This window comes from Delphinus delphis, chromosome 1 (genome assembly GCF_949987515.2).
Source record: "Delphinus delphis chromosome 1, mDelDel1.2, whole genome shotgun sequence".
Classification (NCBI taxonomy): Eukaryota; Metazoa; Chordata; class Mammalia; order Artiodactyla; family Delphinidae; genus Delphinus; species Delphinus delphis.
The window spans coordinates 148,490,536-148,515,507 of NC_082683.1; the positions used below are offsets into that span (position 1 = coordinate 148,490,536).

General features: G+C 50.2%; 1 protein-coding gene across 1 annotated transcript in view; it reads left to right on the forward strand.

Moving 5' to 3' along the window:
- PLXNA2 (plexin A2) overlaps positions 1-24,972 on the forward strand; it is a 216,884-nt gene that overhangs the window by 154,381 nt on the left and 37,531 nt on the right. Inside the window, exons 10-13 of the mRNA XM_059995382.1 lie at positions 1,580-1,780; positions 3,445-3,541; positions 7,206-7,396; positions 23,368-23,519. Coding sequence (XP_059851365.1) covers positions 1,580-1,780; positions 3,445-3,541; positions 7,206-7,396; positions 23,368-23,519 — 641 coding nt within the window. The remainder of the gene's footprint in view (positions 1-1,579; positions 1,781-3,444; positions 3,542-7,205; positions 7,397-23,367; positions 23,520-24,972) is intronic.

A 24,972-nucleotide genomic window follows, 5' to 3' on the forward strand; every position in this document is an offset into this window, starting at 1 on the left:
AGTGGTTGGGAGTCCACCTGCCGATGCAGGGGACGCGGGTTCGTGCCCCGATCCGGGAAGATCCCACATGCCGCGTAGCGGCTGGTCCCGTGAGCCATGGCCGCTGAGCCTGCGCGTCCGGAGCCTGTGCTCCGCAACGGGAGGGGCCCCAACAGTGAGAGGCCCGCGCAAAAGAAAAAAATAAAGAGGTAATCAGCTAAAGAGGGCTGAGTCAGGGGCCAGGAGGAAGATTCGGGGGGTGGAAGGGGAGTGTTTCTGGTGGAGAGAAAAGCATCTTCAAAGGATCAGAGGTTGATAAGTGAGAGAGATGGTCCCTCAGGACTAACCTTAAATTCCTCCGTGGTATGGCTGGACCACGATGCCCAAGAATCACAGGGTAAGAAGGAGGCAGGGGCCGAATCATGAAGGGAAGGGCTTGCTCCTGCGGCCCCTGCCTAAGCCCACACTGAGCGAGAAGCCCACGGCTAAGGCAGTCCATTGTTTCACCTTCCTGTGGCACCAAAGGCTTCTTACCAGGGATGCCTCTGGCATTGGGAGAGGGACCATTTATTGTTCCAGACTGTCCCACACCTTGAGGAAGTTCAGCATCCTGCCCCACACCCAGCAGTAAATGCCAGTAGCGCCCTCTGCAGGGTAGCAACGTACCAACACCCCCCCACACACACACCTTCCCAAAGGCTCCCTCTGAGAACCGCCACCACCACGGAGGGGAAGGGCACAGGGAAAGGGGTGCCTTCAAGACGTTGCCCAGTTGATCCCCAGAGACGGGAAATGATTGCACATGGAGGAGGCTGTGTGTTCTCATTGCCAGAGGCCACTGGGCAATGTCTCCCTGGAGAGGGAGAATATGGGCAGGGGGTGGAACTGTCAAGAGGTGGTCATTTGACCTCTGGTGGAGAAGCAGCCTCTAGAAGAAGAACTAAGGAGCACCACTCTCCTCCTCACTTCCTCCCTCTCTCATGGTCCTTCCCACAACGCCTCCACACCAGACTTTATTTTTTCTGTTTTGTTTCCCAAAGCGATATGGTCTTCATGCAAGGCTTGGTAATGAAGTGAGATAAAAAGCCAGAGCGAGTGTTTAGAGCGTTGCTGGGAGGGCTTGAGCCACCTCCTGGAAAGGCCACTCAATCGGCGCTGGGAAGCTGAGGCTGCCGATAACAGATCACCTTGGGCACGGACAGTGCAAGAGGAGCTGGGGGGCAGATGAAACCCAGAGGTGGGGGGTCCAGGCTGGGGACAGGGACGCGTGGAGCGTCTTTTATCCTGTGTCTCAGGAGATAAAATCCACAATCTGCCACGTGGGGCTTGAAAATTAATTCCTAAATTGTAACACACACAGCAGATACAGGACAACTTGTGGGACGGGGATGATGGTATCGAGGCCCGGGAGCTAAGAGATAGATTTCATATTCCCTGCTGACTCCATGTGCCCCTTAAATGAGGTACATCCTTGTGGGCAGCCCGCCTGGATGCAAGAGGCTATGGCCTGGCATGGAAGGCCTGTCCATCGCCTGGGCTTGGGGAGCAGGGAGGTATGAGCCAGGACAGACCAGACGGAGGCTCTCTGCTTGTTCCCCAGGACTGTCCCCAGCTGGTGCCCACGGAGGAGATCCTGATACCCGTCGGGGAAGTAAAACCAATCACCCTCAAGGCTCGAAACCTGCCCCAGCCTCAGTCCGGCCAGCGAGGCTATGAGTGCGTCCTCAACATACAGGGAGCCGTCCACCGGGTCCCCGCCCTGCGCTTCAACAGCTCCAGCGTCCAGTGCCAGAACAGCTCGGTAAGAGCACCAGGGCAGGGCTTTCTCTCACACCTGAGCCACGGCCTCAGCCTGACCTGCCCCGGCTTCCAGAACCCTCCGGGTCCACAGGCTGACCCACGTCTCCAGGGACAAAGGAGTCTCCTGGCATAAGCTGATAGCTTTGTGCCCTTTCTGAGTTGAAAGAATACTTCTTGGCCTTTGGTGAAACTTCAGCCAACGCCAGTCAACTTGACCCCAATCCCTGTCCGCATTCAGGGAGTGGATCCGCTGGAGGGCAGGGCACCCCACGGGAGGAGAGCTGCAGAAGAGATCAGTGCAAGTGGAAGTAGAGTGGCATGAGGGGAGGGGGGAAGGGAGGAGGAGGAAGCCGTGAACTCCAAGAGCAGCAAGGGTTAAACCAATCCCGAATGCCAGACAGAAAGCACGAGGTGTTTAATTATACTACTAGCCCAGAGAAGATCTTTTCATCTGCTAACTCCCTGTCTCCCTGGGGGGTCAGCTGGGAGATGGGGGGGATGTGACAAAGGTGACAGAGGTGCTGAGGGAAGGTAATTCGCCCGGGAGAGATAAAGAGAATCTGGGCCTCTTATCAGGGAGCTGTCAGATTCCCGGTCATGGGCACTTGATGAAATTTGTAATCGGTAGAAGGCCGCCAAGCACCCGGGGAGGGTGGGAGATGAGAAAGCAATGGAGCACAACAAAGGGAGGAAGGTGGCAGGAAGGGCCGGAGTGACGGGCCCTGGGAGCTAAGTGGCCGGGCTGGGCAGTCCCCACAGAGGGGATTCCCACAGAGGCTCAGGGGCTGGGCCACCAGTGGGGCTGTTTCTGATGTGTCTGAGGGCTTGAGAGTCCTCGGTGGGATCAGCATGGGAGAAAGTCCACTCCCAGCTACAGCTTGGGGGCCTTAAATGGCAGAGCTGATCAGATCTGTGCCCAGAAAGCTCTGGGCACTTTCCCTAGTGAACTGTTGACCAAAGTAAAGCTCAGGTGCAGAAAGAAAGGGCCACCACAGGGCCTGGCCAACCAACCGAGGCACCACTGTGTGTTACACACATGCTGTGCTCAGGGCTCTGGGATTTACAGAGCGGCATGTGGACTTTCTAAAGAGACTAGACTTCCATGTGAAAAGATGCAAAGCAGCTCCCAGGAAGTGCCTGGTTAAAGACAGAAACACCAGGGGACGGAGAGGTTGGGGAGGGCTGGGAGGAATGGCAGAGAAGACACCTGGGGAAGGTGAGTCTGAGCTAGACTAGGAGAGTAAAGGTGGTGAAGGGTGGAGGCTGTCGGGGGAGGGAAGAATTCTTAGGAGACGTGAACTGAACACATACAGAGAGGGGCTTGGGTGGGTGTGCTTGGAGACAGGTACTTCAAAGATTCTGGAGGAGAAGTGGAAGAGAAGGTTGGAGAACTAAGCTTGGATGGGATTATAGGGGGTATTGAATGCCAACTAAGGGGTTTAAGCTGGATCCTGTTGGCATTAGTGACCAGCAGTCGGGGGGAAGACACCATATGGTTAATGTGAACGGTGCACGGGGTTCCTGTTTCTCCCTCTGGTTCTCTCTCAGCCCAGAGGGAACCAGAGCCCCTGGTTTCTTTCCTGGTCCCCTGAGATAGCAGCAGCTTCCCCGCCCCCCCGTGATAGAAAGCCTCACGAGCGTGTACCTCTGCCCCTCTCCCCACAGTACCAGTACGACGGGATGGACATGAGCAACCTGGCCGTGGACTTTGCCGTGGTGTGGAACGGCAACTTCATCATTGACAACCCTCAGGACCTGAAAGGTAAGCAGCTACTTCCAGGTAGAGTTTTTTGTTTTTGTTTTTTTTTTTTGCGGTACGCGGGCCTCTCACTGTTGTGGCCTCTCCCGTTGCGGAGCACAGGCTCCGGACGCGCAGGCTCAGTGGCCATGGCTCACGGGCCCAGTCGCTCCGCGGCACATGGGATCTTCCCGGACCGGGGCACGAACCCGCGTCCCCTGCATCGGCAGGCGGACTCTCAGCCACTGCGCCACCAGGGAAGCCCCCAGGTAGAGTTTTGATCTTTCCGTGACCCTGGGAAAAACTGGGGCTGGAAGGATCAGAGCCGGCCAGCTGCTGTGCCGTGAATAATACACTGCCTCTGTCAGCGTAATTCTTCAGAGGATCCTAAAGCAACATTTGGCGCCATCAAAGCAGTCCTGTTGGGAACCTGTTTTATTACAACCAGAGCATCCGCCGGGTGGCTGCCGGTTCATCACGTTTTCCTTCGGCTCCCGGAGACTTTGAAGTGTCTGTGGAACCCGACCAGGAGAGCAGCAGGCAGGAATGTCCTGCCAGTTTCCCTGGAAATGGAGATATTATTTCCAATCAGGTTCTGGTTCCCCTGTCCTTGGCCCCAGTCACTGCACAAGGGAGGTTTGAAAGGCGGCTCCCCTGGTCCTGAGGCGGACGGGAGGGACCAGCTTGCTGACTCGAGGGCACAGCTGTTGCAAGGAAGCTCAGGAAGGAGCTGGGCTGATGCAGGAGGGGGTGTTCCATGAGGCCACCTCGTTCGTGTCCTACACACCCATGTGGAGGTCCTCCTGGGTGCAGGCAGGCTGCCCCCAGTGCAGCATTCCTCCCAGCTCTCAAGAATGACAAAAGTGACTCCAGTTTGATGAGCACTCTGGCTAGGCACTCACTAAGTGGTTTATTTGAGATTATTTTCCTAATCATCACAACAACTCTGAAGGGTATGTACCAGTATTATCCTCATTTTATAGATAAGGAAACTGAGATGCAAAGAAGTTAAGAGATGTACCAAGACTGTTCACTTTGGCAACGTATACACTAAAATTGGAACGATGCAGAGGTCATGACCTCCGCACAAAGATGCTGCAAACTCACAAAGCATTCCATGTTTTTAAGACAAAGACTGTGCAGTATAACTTATATGTGGAACCTGAAAAAAAATGTCCAACTCACAGAACCAGGGTAGAAGAGTGGTTGCCAGGGGTTTGAGGGGGTTGGAGAAATAGGGAGAGGTTGGTAACAGCGTACAAACTTCCAGCTATAAGATGAATAAGGTCTGAGGATCTAATGTATAATATGGTGGCTCTAGTTGGTAACACTGTATTACATAATTGAAATTTGCTAAGAGAGTAGAACTTAAATGTTCTTAACACATATATATGTATATATATATACGTATATAGACATACACACACACACATATAGATATAGATATGGGGGTGATGGATGTGTTAATTAACTAGATGAGAGGAATCTTTTCACTCTTTGTATGTATGTCAAATCATCACAGTATACACTTCAAATATTGTACAATTTTTTTGTCAGTTGCATCTCAATGAAGTTGAAAAAAGAAAAAAAATGAACCAAGAGTCAAATAGTAAGAGCCAGGATTTGAACCAAAACAGTCTAATTCTGGAGTTCACATGCTTAACCACATCACTGTCCTCCCTCCCAGTGGCTCCGGCTACTGTGGGATGTGAAACCTCCTTCCCGTAGAACCCTATCACCGCCCCCCACCATGAGCCACATTCCACCACATTTCAAGTAGCTAGGGTTGTCACAAGCCTGTCCTTCAGCCCGAGGGTCACCCCATGGGCACAAAAAGAGGGACTGAGGCCACAGGAGGACCTGAAAGTGCTTCAGCATCTCTTCCAGATGCTACGGTCCCTGTCCCGGATGCTGCCATGAAAATCAGTGCTACTTAGGCTGGGAGATTTTTTCTATTTCCCCTCGTACCCAGGCCAAATTTTCTCAGTGCTAAGAGATAGACATTTCCCCTGCTGAGGATCTGGGCTTAGTTCCCAGAGGTTGCCTTTGCACCTGGAGCTTAGAGAAAAAACAGCCACATCCGAGCTGTGGCATCGGAACCCTCCCTTGTGGCGCCTGACAACTTTTAAGGAGCTCCTTGAATGCACAGGCCATGGCGATCTCACATTCACCTCCCACCCAGATCCCAGCTGTTCCTGGAGATTAGGCACCATGTTGGGTGGAGGAGGCCACAGTGCTTAAGGACGCGGATTCTAGAATCCAACAAACTGGGATTCAAATTCTGGCTCTTTCACCAATAGCTATGTGAACTCAGGCTAATTACTGCTCCTCTCAATGTCCAAAGTTCATTATCTGGGAAATGGGGGAAAAGATGCCCGCCTCTCAGGGTCACCATGAGGATCAAATGAGAAATTAGATGTGGACCATTTGCATATTAATAAATGCATCATGTGGATTTGTTCATTTTAAGATTCCCATTTCCTGCCCTCTACCATAAGAAGCCATAGGCATGAGGATGTTTCATTATAGCCCCTGCAGCTGAGACTGAGGAATGTTTGGCAGAGCAGAGGAGTAGAATGGGGACGCATGGAAGAATAAAAAAATACCTCTACCCTGGGGCATGTACCTGAGCTCCAGAGGCATGCCGCCCAGGCCTGAGAGCTTATGTCTGCTTGACCAGAAGAGTTGAAAAATGACTTTCTAAGTATTCTGCTTCTGAAGACTTCTACTTGGGACTCTGAATTCAAAACTCCAGCAGACAACCACCAAGCCTCGGGCTCTCCAAACGGTTCTGCCGACTGGCCTGTCTAGGGCTTATAAGTGGGTAGGAGACAAAAGCAAAAGCATTTGCAGACTCCAAAAGTGACCTGTTAAGTAGCCAGTTTGCCCTCTCTGGGGATATCCGCTCCATCCACAGGGCCATGAACAGGATGGCATCAACCATCTTTCCTTATCAGCTCTGCCTCCACTCTGCCAGGCATGTGGCCTTTCTTGAAGCCCCAGCTGATGCCTCTCCCAGACCCACCCAGTCCCCTGTGTGCCTCTCTCCTCTCAGGACCTGCGTGCTAGCAGCACAGCGAGTTGGATCTGCAGAATCCCAGCTTGGGGCACTAACCTTAGTAAACTCCAAGAGTCATTACATCTCTCTTTGAGCTTCTTTTTTGCCTGAAATGGGGAAATCAGTCCTTACCTCTTTCAGCGAGGGCCGTATGTGGCAGAAAGAGAAGCAGCAGCGTAGAATGTAGTCTGAGTTCAAAGAAAAGATAATAAGCATGTACAGAACATCAGCTATGTTACAGGCACTGTGCTAAGCCCTGAATATACAACATCTCATTCAAACCTCACAAAAAACAATGATTATCACCATGTTATAGAGTAGGTACTGAACGTTGAAAGAAGTTAAATTCTTTGTCACATTGCTAGGAAGTGGTGAAGCCACAATTAAAGCCCTGATCCAATTTAATCTAGAGCCAGAACTCTTAAATAATATTTTCTTGTAGTGCCTTTAAACGACTGCTAAGAGGCTCAGTTTATTATTAATTCCCCATCAATTATTCTTGCAGGGATAATGATGATCATGGGTGTTATCCATGGATGGGGGGCGGTTTCTATCACGCCTGCAAGAAGGGGGTAAATTGTGAGGCGTCCTCTCCAACCCCATCTGTGACTGCCCCTCCTCTCTTTGCAGTCCACCTCTACAAGTGTGCAGCCCAGCGGGAGAGCTGTGGCCTCTGCCTCAAGGCCGACCGGAAGTTCGAGTGTGGCTGGTGCAGCGGTGAGCGCAGGTGCACCCTCCAGCAGCACTGTAGCAGCCCCTCCAGCCCCTGGCTTGACTGGTCCAGCCACAATGTTAAGTGCTCCAACCCCCAAATCACCGAGGTGAGTCCCCCAGTTTCCCAGAGTGGGATGGGATGGCTGGGAGCTGACCCCAGGGCAGTGGGAGTTGAGCCTTTATGGAAGAATTCTTGGCATAGAGTGAGTTTAATGTGAGGGTGTGTAAAGCCTCTCACGGGTGTCTCGATGGCCTGTGTCCAGGCGTAAATGCCAAGCGTATGGAAGTGTGTCCTCACGCCCGTGCACGAATGTGCGTGCCCGTCGGTGGGCACCGAGGAGGCACAGCCAGTGCAGCCTCCCTGCCAGGCTGGCTGAGCCAGGTGGGGACGAGAAATCAGCTGCATGGCGGGTGAACGTTTCAGAAAACAGGTTTAGCTTTTCTCAGCAGAAATGCGCTTTCAGGAGCTGCAGTTAGCTCAGAGTTGCAAAGCTGAAAACGGAGGAAGAAAGTGAAAGCAGGCACTGCATTAGCCACCGTGCCATTTCCCCGGGTTTACCCTGGGTCCCAATTTGTTTGTGCATTTTAATGGAAAGAAATAGGTAATTAGCTACCCTGGAAAAAATGATGTTTCCTGAATAGTCAATTGCAAAGGAAGATGAATAGGTAATGTGAATGAACATGCAGCTGCTTGGAGTTTGAATGGCCGGGGAGAGGAATAGTTGTATTTAACTTCGGTTGCAATATGTGCTCATCACTCTCTGCTGCTCCCTATTCACCGACTGTCACTTGTGCTTTGAAAGTACTTGCATGTTCCTTATGGTGACTAGGAATATCGGCCAGGGCAAGTACCACTGTGATTTGCATGTTTAAGAAAGTAGGAGGGGGTAATTCCCTGGTGGTTCAGTGGTTAAGACTCGGGCTTTCACTGGTTCGATCCCTAGTCAGGGAACTAAGATCCCACAAGCCATGCAGTTTGGCCAAAAAATTATAAAAAAAAAAAAAAGCAGAAGGGGCTGCTCCTTTTCTACCTCTTCCCTGAGCAGAGGCACTGTCCCTTTCCCTGCCCTCAGACAGCTAGCTCCCTGAGCAGCTCAGGGCTCCATGCCTTCTCCCTGATTCTAGTGATTTCCAGCAACGGCTGCCTTGAGAACTTGCTCTGTTCTGTAATTCTTCTTGCTGCTGCCTCTGCACCTCTGGTACAGGGGAGCTTAGGCAAGGACTTGCTTCCATCAGCCCCTCTCACTTCCAACAACCGGCTGCTGCCCCAGCCCCATCTCCTCTCTGACTGGCAGGGGCCCCAGCCCAGCCAGGAGGCAGCCTTCTCCCTGAGAAACTTCTGCCTCCGCCACCCCTGCTCGCTGACCGAGGACTGACAGGCTGCTCTGTTCGCAGAGGACACCCAGGCTACACGATGCTAATTAACCCCCTGAGGTAATTAGGCTGTAATTGATTTTCCCAGGGAACATAGCAGCAGGAGTTGGAGGCCCTGAGCAGTTGGGTCTCCTCTTGGTGTTTTTCAAGTAGAGGCTGTGGAGAAAGAAAGAGTATCTTGGGAGAGAGACAGACCCACACCGTGTCTCCAGACACTTGGGGGACAGCATTCTGGACAGCACATGTGAGCTGGAGGAGACAGGGCTGGAATGTTTTATTCACTTTCATCCTGCACCTCCCACCCCCAATCTATCCTCCTCTCCTTATAAAAGTCATTTTTCACTTTTTTAACTTTTCATGTTTGAAATAATTTCAGACTTATAAAAAGGTACAAAAATAGCACAAAGAACTTTCATATACCCTTCACCCAGATTCTCCAAAATTAACATCTTACATAACCACAGTACAATGATCAAAATCAGGAAATTAACAGTGATAGAATAAAGCCATCTAATATACATGTCTTATTCACATTTGCCAGTCGTCTCACTGATGTCCTTTTTCTGGTCCAGGCTCCAATCCAGGATCACATGTGGCATTCCACTGTCATGGCTGCACAGTGCTATAATCCTCAGTCTTTGTCTTTCATGACCTTGATACTGTGGAAGAGCACGGGACCCTTACTTTGTAGAACGTCCCTCAGCTGGGATTTGTCTGATGTTTCCTCACGATTAAATTCAGGTTATATAGTTTTGTCAAGGAACACCAGAAAAACTGTAGGGTGCATGTCCAAAGGACACAGGAGCCAACTTGATTTGGCCCTAGTGGCCAAATCTGGGGCAATGTAAGCAAGAAAATAAATTATAATACTAATGGACTATACTCAAGAGAATAATATAAGAATCTATGGTCCTTATTGATATAATAAATTAATAACTAATGTGGGAGAGAGGAAGCTCCTCTTTATACTAGAACTCCAACTCATAAGTGTAGAAGGACTTAGGGAAATAGAAAATCGCCATTTGGCAAAATTCACAGTAATAATTGTTTCAGGCAAGAATGGCCAATGAATGCTAAAATTAGCAAGTGAAAGTATGATGAGAAATAGGATATTTATATAGCCTCAAGCTATCTCCCCACAAGATATGTATTAATTACAACAAGAAAAATAGTTCAGTATACTTTCATATACCCTTTACAGTGAAGAAACCTGGTAGACAGTGGTTAAAGGGTTAAGGTTCCTTAACCGAGTGATCAAAGTTAACCACCAGTTACGGGAAGAATCAACCTCAGGCACCTCTCCGTGGGATGCGCTGAGAAGAAGACAACCTCATTTCTATGGCATTTGTTACCAAAAATGTATAATTTGTTAAAAGTAACTTTTAAGAAGAATCAACTCATTTTCTTTACCTCAGTTTTCTTGGTTAATTCCTTGATGTTGGCATAGATCTTATTTTTCTGGAATGGTGCTGTCCTGCCTGGGGACAGGGAATTCTACGAGCTCTGTGCCCTTTTATACATACCTCCCTCTTGTCTCTGGCCCTTCCTTATCTGCAAAATGTGTAGCCCCCTCAGTGCATGCCCACGTGCAAACAGAAGCCATTGACTACAAAGATCTTTCCTGAGGGAGAAGAGAAGGATTCTCTGATGGCCCATGACAGCTACTGGGAGCAGCAGAATGTCCAGTGCTGGAAACCAGTAGGGACTGGAATGGTGCTGTCCTGCCCAGGGGCAGGGAAATCAATGAGATGACCTCAAAGGAATTCTACTTTAGGAAAAGGAGTGAGCTCAAGCTCAGTTGGATGAACAGCTGTGTTCTTTCTTAACCCCTGCTAACCCAACTGTCTCCATAGCAACCAATTCCTCCCCTAGAGACCCATCTCTTATGGCAGCTCCATGTAGGACAAGTCTTACAGCAGATTGAATTTCCCAGTTTGCATCATCTTCAGGTTAGGACCCCCTCAGGATTCACCGTCTGCTGCTTCTCAGCCAGCCCTTGGTGTGATAATGACGCTGTCCCCTGTGGGAGGCATCCCAGGCTGCTCCCATTCCAGCTGTCATCCCGGGTGTCTGTGCACTTGTCACCTGTTCAACTCCCAGTACAGGAGACAACGTGCAGAGGTTTGGAAAGCCTGTGAGATGCCAGGAAGCCATGTTTCTGTCCTTCCCAGCATGTGCTTCAGGACCTGCTGCGACATCGAAGTGGGGGATGTTAGGAGCCATCCCCTAGAGAGAAAGGGAAAACCCAGAGAAAACATTTCCCAAGAAACTGTGAGTGGGCAGCATCCAGCAGAGAGGGGAAAGAGATCGAACATGTTCTTGGGAAAAGAAATTTAGAAAGGACCAAGGGGCTTTGGAGCTCGCGTGAAAGAAGTCTCCACTCAAAGTGAGTGTATTGGTCTGCTAGGGTTGCAGTTACAAAGCACCACGGGGGGCTTAAACAACAGAAACTTACTTTCTCACAGTTCTGAGGGCCAGAAGTCTAACATCCAGGTATCAGAGGGTTGGTTCATTCTGAGGGCTGTGAGGAGAATCTGTTCCATGCCTTTCTCTTGGCTTCTGGTGGTTTGGGGCGATCTTTGGCGTTCCTTGGCTTGTGGAAGCAACTCCCCAGTCTAAGCCTTCGTGTCCACATGGTGTTCTCCCTGTGTGCATGTCTGTCTCCAGTTAATTCTTTTTAAATAAGAATGCCAGTCATATTTGATTAGGGCCCACACTAATGACCTCATTTTAACTTGATTATCTCTCTAAGGACCCTATCTGCAAATAAGGTCATATTCTGAGGTAATGGGAGTTAGGGATTCAATATATGAATTTGTGGGGGATAAAATTCAACCCACAACAGAACATTCTGAGCAAAAGGAGGAGATGCCATGGTTCTAAGGAATTGATTCATCCATTAAACATTCATGTCATGAGTGACTGCTCTATGCCCTGCACTGTGCTAAGATTGGAAGTTATCACGTGGATAAATTAGTCCTGGGTGGGGAGGAAGGGGGATGCAACCAGCCTGTCCCTGAGCATTGGCCACCTGGAAGAGGCTGGAACTTGATTGCCCTGCAGGCGGCTCTGTTTCTTCCAAAGGGCCTCGGACAGAGATTTCTAATCTACACCCTTTGCAGCTGTCTTCTATTAGGAAAGAGAACTGTGACAGGGACCAAGGCCTCCACACCTCATAAGGACACCAACCTCAGGCCAAGGACATGAACAGACAAGCCGTATTCTTAGTTCTGGGAGCCTTAATAATAATAGCTTTTCTTTAACAAGACACTACTCTGTGCCAGAACCCATGTATTCCATATACCTACTCCTCCCTGCAATCCTGCAAGATGGCTATAAGAGCTGGGGAAACAGTGCTTAGGGGAGTAAGTCATTTGCCCAAAGTTGCACATCTGGTTGGTGACAAAACAAATTCAGAACCAGACCCTTCTGACTCCAGAATACGGACTTGCTCCACCACTTGATGCTACTTCTCTTGGTCAGATGGATGGAGAAGTACTCCCTGGCTATACACTTTCCCACCTCACCCCACCCCCAAAACATCTGTGCCCAGGATCTGAATCCCCTTGGAAGGTCTCAGGAGATGCCAGACAAACTGAGAACATGGGCTACTCTTTCAAGTCTGAAAATAACCGTCACCTATCTTCCTAAAGATAATTAAGTCCACACTTATTCCTATGAGTTGGGGAGAAACATGGAAGAGCATTTGGGGGCACTTTTGAGCTTAGGGCAATCAATTCTTGCCTGTCCAGGGGATGTGTTACTTTAATTACATGTGTTTCTTAAAGCTATCAGACTCGGTTTGGTTGGTTTCTGGGTGTGTCTATCAATGGGAGGATGGTTACAGTGAAAGTTACTCTCACAAGCATCTCAGCCTGATGGGAGAGCCCACAGGATGAGGCCCAGGTGGTTCATGCCTGCAGGTGAGAACGGAGATCAGGGTGCAGTAAAGGCAAAGCAGGCTTGGGATGCAAGGGACGAATCCCCAGTGTAGGGGTCCTCAGGGAGTGACCAGGAACCTACACCCTTTGGCTACCAAGAAACGCTCCTGTGTGTTTCTGACGTCCCCTAACACAATGCACAGTAAGAGCACACTGTTGCCAGGTCCTAGGAGTACTGGGACCTAGGACCACCTTGTAGCTTTTACTGTATAAATTTAACTTCAGTAACTTCCCCCACACCTCACTTGTCCATGTTTAGGGAATACTGATTCTGTTTAGCATTCTCTTAATTACATGTAACCGGGAAAGAAAACCAATTGTAGAAAACCGCCAACACTGCCCTCCAAAATCAAGCATAAATAATCGTTGATGCGATGGTAGTTTGAGATGATCCATTGCTCTTGCTTTCTCCTGCTCTCCGTTTGCCCAATTTTTTTTTTAATTTTTACTGGGGTAGAGTTGATTTACAACATTGTGTTAATTTCAGGTGTACAGCAATACATATATCCACTCCTTTTTTTAGATTCTTTTCCCATATAGGCCATTACAGAGTATTGAGGAGAGTTCCCTGTGCTATGCAGTAGGTCCTTATTAGTTATCTATTTTATATATAGTAGTGTGTATACCAAATATTTTAAAGTAGATTCTTTTCCTGGATTCTCTCAGATGCAAATGGATTTGTGAAACTGTTTGGAAAGCTGGAAGCTTACAGGTATTTATCCATAAGACTGCACTGAATCTCGGCGGGAAAAGCCGGGAGCCACCTGCCCAGGGCCAGAGCGACTCACTGCGAAATTCCCAACAAATAAATAAATAAGTCAGCCAGCTTTCCTGAGAAACAAGTCGGCCCTCTGATCTCCCGTTCATTTATTTGCAGGGCTCATTAATATAACATCACTGCAACAAACAGCTAACGGGGGATGGTGTCAGGATGAATAATGGAGTTACTCTGCTGAGATAACAATTAGGTTTTGAATGTGCTATCAGCTAAGACAGAGCCAGCAAGGATTCATGCCGGGTAGGAGAGCTGGTGTCGCCGATGCGGTAGATTCCTGCAGGGCTCGTCAACTGGGCTCTAGCCTGCCGTGAAGAGTGTGCACATACTTGCTCTCATGCACATGTGCTCGCACGCTCACACCCACACACACACCAAGTTGGAAAAGAATGTGACAGTTTGCCGTCTTGGATCCAGCATCCAGGTGCCTTTGGGAGCCAGGCTGAGATCAAAATCTGCAGGCACAAAGTTGGCATCACTGCTCTAAAGTCAGGAAAACTCTAAGCAACAGGAAAGGAGTAACTGGATTAGTCAGGGGAGGATTAGCTGTCTACATACCCACAATTGTCCTCGCTGGCCTGTCCTGATTAGGGGGATGCTCAGGGCAGAACCCTCTCGATCCCAATCTCAGACACAGGAGCTTTTCAGACAAAGCGTGACCATCAGTTGGGGATACTTCACCCTGGGGCGACTACTCTGGGACCCCCCCTCCCTTGGCTGCTCTGGGAGGATCTGACGTCAGTCTCTCCCATCTCCTCTTAAGAGCACAGCCTAGGGTGCTGACAGCCTGCTGGAGACATGGCAAGAGCTGCACAGGCCCATCCGAGAGGCAGCCAAAACCGTGCTGGGCAACCTCCACACCCGGCACTTCCCCTCCGCAGGTCGGCTCTCTGCCCCTGCCCTGAGCCCCACCAAGAACAATACCCAGAGGCTCCACCCTCCTGGGATGCTTATAAAAATGAAGCCACTTTTCCTCTGGACCTCAACTGACCTGGCTTCTGTCCAAATTTCTTAATCATAAAATAGTAATGAGAAAAAATGATAGATAACGTTCACTGAATGCTTACCTGGCACCTAGCACTGCTAACTTAGCACCTCATGTATATTATCTCATTTAGACTTTACAACAACTTTTATGAGGTGGAAGCTATTATCATTAGTCCCACTTTACAGATGAGGAAACCAAGGCACTATGAAGTGTGATAACTTTTTTAATGTCACACTGCTAGTGAGTTTTAGAACTAGGAGTTAACCTTCAACTACTTGACTCTAGAACTCCCATGTTTGACCCATATAGCATCCTTCATCTCTTTCCTGGGCTCACTTAGACAAATAGAACTCTCAATCCACAGGGCTGGAGGAGGAAATGGCACAGGCACCAAGCTCTTCATCAAGCCTTGCTGCAGAGATGGGGAGCAAGCCGTAATCCCCACCCCAAGCATCATTTGGGGAGACTGGGATGCACAGGGAGAGATGACCCAGTGGCAAGGCCAAGGGGCGTGTGGGCATTCACAGGGGCAGGGCCAGAGAGGAGGGAGGGTGGAAGCTGAGAAGTTCGGAGAGATGGTGGTCCCAGCAAAGCCGACTCCAGGGCTCCTTGGAAAGCAGCAAGCTTGACCTTAGCCATGGGAGCGGGGCTGCAGGACCTGCGCAGAGGGGCCCACAGGCAGCCTGGAGCATGAGTTCTCATGGCTGGTGATCTCGGGGCTGTCCCCGGCAGGATAGTAACTCAGGCATTGTGGTATGGAGGCTTGAGGCACCGGTTAGATAGACCACTCACAGTGTGACGTTGAGCAAGTTACTAACCTCTCAGGGACACTATTCCCCATCTGTAAAATGAGAATACTACTATTCTCACTTTGTTTGTTGTGAGCCCTAAATGAGATAAAATATATAAGGCCCTTGGCACAATACCTGGCCCATGATAAGTACTTGATAAATGAAAAGAAAATGGTAGGCATCATTATTAGAATCTTCAGTAACCTGGAGCCAATGCCCGTTTCTGTCTTCTCTGCCATCACGTCTATCAGGCAGGAGATATAAGCAGAGGAAGACAGGGTCTCTAGGATGGGAGCCGGGCTTCATGAGGCTCCCACCATGAACGGGTTCTCCTTTGACCCCTTAAACATCTACCCTGTAGGAGGCCCCAATTCCATCTCTCCAAGGCTCTGCCTGAGTTCAGGAATGGCACTCCCCAGGCTGCCAAGCCCCTGGGCCTCCAGCGTCTCCCACTCTGCTCCCTGGTGCAGCCCTTCGGAGCTCCCCAGCTGTAATTAATCGCTGCATCTGCTCTTGCCCTTGGACGGCTTTGTGGCACAGTTCCCTCCGAACTGTTCAATTAGCGGCTGCAAGAATCAGGGCGAGTGCAGCATCACGGCGGCTGTTTTCCAGGTCAAGGCACCCACGGTGGAAAACAAACATGACACAGTCTGGCAGGAATACAGGTTTGGCTGGGATGCTCAGGCGTGCGTCAGGCTCAGTTGGGCTGTGCCGCTGACAGGTGAGGTCTGAGGAGATGGGGAAGCGGCTCCCCAAATCAGGGGCTCCAGGCGTCTTTGAGAGGACCCAGCAGGAGATAGGAGTCTCCTGGTTAGTCCCCTCCCGTCAGCACGTGCCAGCCTCATCCCACATCCTACTGGCCTATTCACCTGAGCTTAAGGCGACCAGATCAGGGACATGGCCTGGACTGGCACCAGCCACCTCTACCCGGGCGTGGTCTGTGACTGCTTCTGGGACAGGGCTTAGGGGCTGCTGGACTGAGCGCTCTGTGCTAATGTTTCCCACATTTCCCTTCTGAATCCTGCGAATAGACAAACTTTTAATTCTACAACCGGTTAGAAAGCCAATACTCTTAATGTAATAACAACTTAATGTCCCATTAAATGCAAATAAAGGGTTCATTAGAGAAGAGACAGTAGTAGAGTGTAAGGTGACTAAAATGGGGGAAGGAACTCCAGGTAGTGAAAAAAAGCACTTGAGAAAGATAAGGGCTTACCCTCCCTCTGGGATTTGCCCAGGGCCAGCCTGGTTGATGGCATGTGGGATGCGCTAAGTGAGATGGTTGGCTCAGACCTCGTTTGCTGCAAATCCACAGACCTTTGCTCAAGCCACAAGCCTGCTTGGGGTCCCTACACTCTCAAAGGATGCATGGATATCCAAGGGTCCAAAGAAAAGCATCTGAAATGATCAAAGGACCTGGAAAACAAGCGCTTCCAACAAAAGGCTAACAGAATTGCAGAAGCGCAGACCAGAGGCGACTTAATTGCTGTCTTCAGTATCTGAAAGAGGGTTGATGAGGAGGCAGCTGTTGAGTCCTCCATTCGATGAGGAATCACAGCAGAAACTGGCTTAAATTAAAATAAGAGAGATTGCAGGAAGAACTTAATGCTTCCGATGTGAAAATACTGCATCACTCCCAAGCGACACGTAAGCATCTCCATTCTTACAGTGGTCATTCAAGAACACAGTTTGTACTAGGATCCTCTTGAGACCAGCTTTTCCCAGGAATAGAGAACTGAAGATATTTCTTGACAGCTGCTGTGTCCCAGGCAGTGTGCTGTGTATCAGGTTACTAAGAGAAAGCAAGGTCCCTATCCCCATATAATTAGCGCCTTCTTGAGAAAAGACGCAATTACAGTCCGGTGGCTGTTGCTGTCTTGGGGTGTAGGCAAAGGGGCTACTAAATATTCCCTTGCAGGAAGGGTAAGCATTTGTCAGCGTCATGCTTGACCAGCAGAGGGAACCACAGGTCAAATGCACATGGGCGTTACCCACTATAGCCATGGGGACCCCCAGCTCCCCCTGGGAGCCTGCATAGTACATAAGAGAGGGGAACCGGAGGTCTGGGAGGGGGCAAGGGGGAGCACACAGAGAGAGTCAGCACAGAGCCTAGGGGAGACCCTCAGACACCCCCTGCACCCCAACTCAGCAGCTGCTTCTGGGCTCTTCTCTCCCTCGTCCCCTACTTCTGGCTCTCCCTTCTGAGGTCCACAGAGGAGAATGTAAATAGATTTCAGGTCCACAGTATGTGCTGAAAAACATGGGGCTGAAATTCGGCCATATCGAAAGATCTTCCCAGATGACTTCACAGGTTTTCAGCTCCCTTCCCCCTCTCTCCACACCCCTACTACACACTCACACACACCCCAAACTGTCACACCATTTGTTTGCATGGCCGACTCATTCAGAATTACTTTCCTGAAAGAATCCATTGAGTTCACTGGGAAATGCTGTGCCTTATCCCAGAATGGCTAATAGCTGGGGGCAAAGAAGTGGCAAGAAGGGAGGGAGGGAGGAATGAAGATGATTTTAGACACAGCCAGTGTCCTCCCAAATTTATTCTGGGTGAAAGGGTGATGTCTGGTTCAGAATATGCTTCTGTGCGGAGCCCAGAAGCCACCAACGCTGAGACCCTGCCCTGGGCATCACGGCCACTCCCCATCCAAGCTCAGGTTTTCTCCAGTCAACCCACGAGCGACTCTCTCTGCCGTGGACCCCACCATACACCATCTATGTTATGAGTTCCCTGGACCAGGTGTCCTCCTTCCAGATAAATAGGAAGATCCCCATCACCTCTAAGCTCCCTCCAACACCACCATCGCATGTTTTTGTGATCTAGGAAGGAACAGGTGCAGGGGGAACACAAGGAAGGAAACTGCCAATTATCAAGACCTACTTCCTACTTCGAAACCACCATCATATTAGGGACTTTCCAAATGTCTTCTTTCACCTTCACAACATCCCTGTGAGGCAAGCATTGTTATCTGTTTTCTGATAAGGACACTGAGACTGAAGGTCACCTAGCTCATAAGTATCAGAGCTGGAATTCAAATTCAAGTCTGTCTCACTCGAGAGCTTACTCTCTTCCTGCTACAGACACTGCCCAAGCATCAGAAGGTCTCCCTTCCACACCACGGAGCAGCCAGCAGCCCGAGGACCATCTAAAACTAGAAGCAGAGACGAGAGGATCTGGCTGTCATCCTGGCCGTATCTTGGTTTCCCCTCTGTCTGTGGGGGAACGTCTGTAACTGCAGCCTGCCCTTGCACCCCCATCTCTGCGGGAGGTTAGCTCTCCCCTCCCCTATGGCCCCCCAACTCCTTCCAGAGCTGAAAGGCCTTCCTGGGAGTTTTGCAAGCAGTAGTATGGGACTCCACTGACTTGCCTCCTTATAGACCCACGTGGAGAGGACAGACGTGGCCCCCAAGAAAACCAAGTTTTCTGGGTGCCATGCTGGGTGCCCTGCAATCTAACACTGCTTTGAAGAGAGAGCCTTGGAGGCTGTCTCCAGGGTAGAGCCCTGCCTGGTATGAAGCGGTATCTGAAGAATCCTATTCACTCCCTCTCTGGAGGATAAATTCTTTTCCTTCAAGCCTCCCTTCTAGAGCCTCTCCTCAATTCTTGGGGAGAAATGAGGAAAGCAGTGTGCCTTGGATTTTACCACCACACAGGCAGGGCTTTGGTAGACCCTGATGCTCATCCTCACAGTCACCTGGAAGCCCTCAGGTGGCACGGGGCGTGTCACACAGGACTCCTCCCTCTGTTCCTTTGCACGCTGAGCCCAGACCTCCACCTTGACTCTCTCTGATTTTTAAGCTGGGGGAGAACAAATGACACAGGCAAAGGCACAGATCTTTAAAGTGTGTTGTGTATATAGAAACTGCTGGGATCTGGGTAGCACATGGTGGATATAGTATAAGACGGCAGATGTGGCTGAAGAAGTAACAAACATCAGAATGTGGAGGACCAGGCCAGGAATTAGGGACAGTGGTCAGAGGCACTGAAGACCTTTAGAGCAAGTGACTAGTAATCAGAGCAGGTATGTGTTAATGAAGCCCACCTGGCCATGTGAAGAAGTCAAATCTCATGGAGGAAGACAAAGGCCCTTGCAGTTAGTGTGGGTGAGAGGTGATGCAGCCCTGCTTATAACCTACGCTGGAACCAGAGTGGGGCACAGATTCAAAAGACACCTGGGAGACTTCCCTCGTGGCACAGTGGATAAGAATCCGCCTGCCAATGCCGGGGCCACGGGTTCAATCCCATATGCTGTGGAGCAACTAAGCCCATGCGCTTCACCTACTGAGCCTGCGCTCTAACGCCCACGAGCCACAACTACTGAGCCCGCATGCCACAACTACTGAGCCCATGTGCCACAACTACTGAGCCCGCGTGCCACAACTACTGAAGCCCACGCACCTAGAGCCCATGCTCCACAACAAGAGAAGCCACCACAATGAAAAGCCTGAGCACCGCAACGAAGAGTAGCCCCTGTTCACCACAACTAGAGAAAACCCACACACAGCAACAAAGACCCAATGCAACCAAAAAAAAAATTTAATTAATTAAATCTTTAAAAAAAAAAAAGACACCTGGGAGTAAGAACCAATGGTCCCTATATTTATTATACATGGTAAGAGAGGGAAAGGAAGCAGTCGAAGATGCTTGCAAGATTCCTGGCTGGGTGCACGGTGGTTCCATTAACCTTGAGAAAGGATCTGGGAGGATAATCAGGTTGGGGGTGGAAGGAGGGAAAATTAAGAGTTCGTTTCTAGACATGGTGAAATTTGAGGTGCCTGAGGGACATACGTGTGGAAGTCGAGATGCCCAGTAGCAATTAGATATATGGCTATGGAGCTCAAGAGAGAGGTCTGAGCCAGCGATATAGGTTTAGAAGGCATCAGTAATGGAGACCTTGGGAATCCTCTTGCAAATCAAGTGCTCACCACCTCATCTATGTTTTGGAAATCCAGAGTTTTATACATCAGTTTTGTCTTAAGCAAGAAAGAGGAAACTACATCCCATGTAAGCCCCAGGGCATGGGGGCTGCTGAGTGCTTTGACCCCCAAACTCCTTCACCACCTCCCCAGGTGCTCATGGCACAGCACAGTGTGTGTGCTGTATGGGGAAGATCCCCGTGGACCCAGTATTACCCAGGCACTTTCCAGTGACCCATGAGGATGCTAATTCTCCCAGCTGTTAGCTGGACCCATCTCCTTGACATGTGTCTTCATGCCAAGATTATAATGCTTGCATATATTAATATTTTTGTAAGTCTTCCTTCTCTAAACAGTATAAGCTGGTTTATGTTTCTGGGCAGCTCTGTGCTAACAAATGAACCCTGCAGACCCCCAAGTGCCATGACTGTGTCTCTGCCACAGACCCTCGAATGTCAGAAGGGGACAGTGCAGAGACTTCCCAGCAGGAGGAGGCTGCCCCGTGGGCCTGCCAACCCCACTAAATATCCCCAGTACAATCCCCGCATGCTACCTGCAAGATGGAAATATTTTTAGACTTTCCAGAAAGATCTCATTTCAGATTTTCTTAAAGCTTGTAATTAACCGCAGTGAGCAAGAGCATGTATTTTTAAAAATAAAAATTTTTTAATTTTTATTTAAAATTTAAAATAAATTTTAATTTATTAAAATTAAATTTTAATTTTATGGAGGGGCTTCCCTCCATAAAGGAGGGAAGGGGCTTCCCTGGTGGCGCAGTGGTTGAGAGTCTGCCTGCCGATGCAGGGGACACGGGTTCGTGCCCCGGTCCAGGAAGATCCCACATGCCGAGGAGCGGCTGGGCCCGTGAGCCACGGCCGCTGAGCCTGTGCGTCCGGAGCCTGTGCTCCGCAATCGGAGAGGCCACAACAGTGAGAGGCCCGCGTACTGCAAAAAATAAAAATAAAAATAAATAAAATAAAAGTGGAAGAAAGAGAGCAAGCTGATCACCACAGTTCTGTCAGGGTTTTCAGTAGGTGGGTTCCTGGCATCCAGGTGGCTGGAGGAGGGGAGGGGGACCAGTGATGTTCATTCCAAGTGATCAGAGGAGAACCAGGTGCTTAGATTTGCTCAAAGCTACTTCCTTCCTCCTGAATCTCTCCTGCAGGGGCATGGAGGCCACCCCTTTCCTGTTCCTCATTACGAATATCCATCTCCCAGAGCCCAAGAGGCCTGGGGACCTGAGGAAGTGGCACCAGGGGAGAGTGTAACAGCCAAGATCTAGTGTCAGTTGTTTTTAGAACCCTCAGGGACAGAAAAGCTATGGGGCTACCGGTTCCTCATGCCAGCTCCTTTCTCTCCAAATTGTCCTGCCTCCCCCGGCCCGCCAAGGCCCAGTGCACAAAGATGCCTCTGAGAACCTTGATTCATCTCATGAATCTTGTTTATTTTTATTCATCAGGTGGGATATTTTCTTCCCAGAGAAGGGAGTCAGAGCCACAGACAAGGTGACTTGGGTGAAATGGGCCCCCGGATAAGACAGTTCCCAGCCTGGGCCTGAAGGAGGGAAGGAGGCTGCACCATGTAAGGTCTGCAGAAGAGGGTGGGAGATCAGGAGGTATGAGTGGGAGTCTGACCTGGCTGTGCAGCCAATGCACAAGAGCCCAGGAGTCAGTGGGCAGTGAGGGAGGAGGCCTGTCCCGGGGCCTCATCCCCTCCATCATCTCTTCTGTGTCTGCTATCACCTGGGCATTCGTGGCCAAGTTGGCGGCCGCATTCATGGTGCTTACATTACTGGAAGAGAGCAATGCCCCTTTGCTGGAGACAGGAGCGGGGAAGAGTCTCCAGAGCCTTCGATAGCATTTTCGCCTGTACTCACCTCCAATCTCTGCCCAGAGGCCGTATCTGGAAGATTCTGGTGGACTCTTGGCCTTGAGCAGCCCTCCTTGCCTCTCTCCCTCCCTTCTTGCCCTTCTAATGGTGTAGTGAAAAGAGTCCTGGACTTTTTTAAAACCTTGTGTACATGTTGTATGATGATCTTAGAATAAGACACCCCGTATCTCCTTCCAGTTCTGAAATTCCATGCTCCTGCCTTCAGTTGGGTTCATGTCTAATTTCCTCCTGCTTTGGATAACTATGGACCTCGAAGTAGGAGCTTATTCCCCGGGATCTGTTGGATCCTGAAGAGCTGCATTTTTCCTGGAGCCTGATCCATTCCCAGACAGAAATGTATACCTTAGAGCTGCCTGATTCTGCAGTTCCTTTTCCTGTTGGGTCAAAACAAAATCAGGCAGTCGGCATTTGGTGACTGAATTAAGAAATGAATAAATAAACGATCCTTGCTGCTGGGAAGCCAGCAACATTTGGAAACTCAGAAAGCTATTTCTCTTTGGTACTAGCACGTGTCACAGGATTTTTTTTTTTTTTTTTTGCAGAACAATGTCAAATATACTTTCCATCTTTGGTCATCCCCCACAGCAGTCCCTAATCTGGAACTCCTCTGAGCTCCCACAGCTCTTCCTTCACCTTATCACTGTGTACCCTGCATCAGCATTATTTATGGCTCCCTTATCTCCTCCTCCTTGACCGCTAAGTTCCTCGAGGGCAGATTTCCTGTTCTATTCATCATTGTAAACTCTACAGAGGCTAGCACCCAGGAGTGGCACATCACAGCGTGGTCACAATGACAAAGCCCTTTCAAGTTTACAGAATGCTCCCAGACACCCTGCATTCGGGAGCTTCCAGGGAGAGGTTGGTTAGAGATGCTTATCCTTCCTACTAACTAAGAAGAAATGAGGTTCAGAGAGATTCTGTGACTTGATCACAATCAGGCTAGTGAATTAAAGTACTGCCTTGAGGGCTTCCCTGGTGGTGCAGTGGTTGAGAGTCTGCCTGCCGTTGCAGGGGACACGGGTTCGTGCCCCGGTCCGGGAAGATCCCACATGCTGCGGAGCAGCTGCGCCCGTGAGCCATGGCCGCTGAGCCTGCGTACCGCAAAAAAAAAAAAAAAAAAAAGTACTGCCTTGAGCCAGTACTCTCTGATAATTTCTTTTTCATAAGTGGATGAATGAATGAATCATTGGATGGATGTCCTAAGAACCGATGAAATAGCTACATCATGACAATGTCGGGATCCTAGATAAGTTGAAAAGTGGAGAAAACACACCCAGTTCCCCCAGATTCCAGGTGTCCCAAAGCCTTCCCGTGGGGAGGGAAATGGGTGCCACTGCCCCTACTCCTGTGACCGACCAGCTTTGCTCATCCCATTTCCCTCCCGCAGATTTTGACGGTGTCCGGACCCCCTGAAGGAGGGACCCGAGTGACTATCCATGGCGTGAACCTGGGCCTGGACTTCTCCGAGATCGCCCACCACGTGCAGGTGGCTGGGGTGCCCTGCACGCCCCTGCCGGGGGATTATATCATCGCTGAGCAGTGAGTCCAGTCCGCTCTGGCCCACCCTCTTCCCCACCCCGGAGCTTGTGGGGGGGACTCTCCCCTCTCCCTCCATCTCCTATGTCCCTCCTCCCATGGACCCCACTCCCTGAAGCCTTCCCAGGGCCCTCTCCTAGCCCACCTCCACTCTTAGAATACCCTATTCATTTTGATTCCCAATTCCCTGGCTCCTCTGGCATCAGGGCTCCCGGTGCAATGCTCTCGTGCAGTTGGTCTTCTCCTGCCCACTGGCTAACTGAGCCACTTTCCCAGCCAGTCCATTCTGCTCCTCCTTGCTTCCCCCCGCCCCTCCCCCCATAGCCCCCATTGGAATGCATCCCGCTCGGTGGGCTGCAGGCAACAATTTGTTTGGCTCAAGGGGCTCTGACAGCAGCTTAATCTGAACAGGGCCTCCGCCAGAGCAAATTCATTTATTTCACTAAGGGAAATGTCAGCTGGAAATTAGAAAATAGGCATGTAGCGGTGGACAGGCGAACGGGGCTCCAGAAGTGACATATGTTCCAATTTGGGGTGTTCATCTGGCAATGGCGGCTGCTGTGAAGTTGGTGGGCAGGAGGTGGGCATGAAGCTAGGGGGGTGCTGGGGGTGGGAGGGTAGAAGGAGTGATGCTTCCCCTCCTATGGAGAAAGGGAGGAGAGTAGCCAGATCCTTCTGCATGATTTATCATGTAAAGTTGGGTCAAGTCACCCTGGTTCCACTGGGCACACAGCTCTGCAGGGGGTACTGGGAGCATGCCCGTGAACAGGGCTCCTCTCCTTTAGCTCCACCCCTCGCAGCCTCCCCAGAGCCAGCCTTTAGTAACAACCAGAAAAGTGGCACTGGCAACCGTAAAAATGACACTTCATCTTTCATCAGCACTTACTCTTTCTCATCCATTCTCTTGCTTTTAATTGGTAAGGACTCTGAGAGGTAGACATTGCTATCACTGTTTTACAAAGTAGGAGAGAGTAAAAGACTTGGGAAGTGAAATGACTTCCCCCACTCACTCAGTGCATAAGTGGCCATGACAGAGTTGGAACTCAAGTCTCCTAACTTTTGGTTCAGGCCTCTTTCCGTTCCCTAACAGCCATGGGGCAGGACTTCTGGGTAAGAGTGGCCTGCAAATTCCATTATCCGTCAGCCTGTGGCCTTCTGGGTCAGGGGCCATGATTCCAGTGTGGCCAGGGCAGGGTCAGAGTCAGAGGGGTAAGTTCCCCGACTTAGGGCACATCCAGCAGGGGAGAAGAAGGAGCTGCCTGACCCTGCAGACATTCAGATCCTGCAGAACTGACCCTTCACTGACAGCCTTGTCCCTTCAAGGAGTGAATCATGGAGGGAAGACTGGCTGGGTCTACAGGAAAGACATGAGGAAGAGGAAAGGGGGAAATGATATAAGTAGCGCTTCTGAGCCAGAAGAGAAGGGGAGAGCTGTTGGGCTTGTCAAGATGAGATG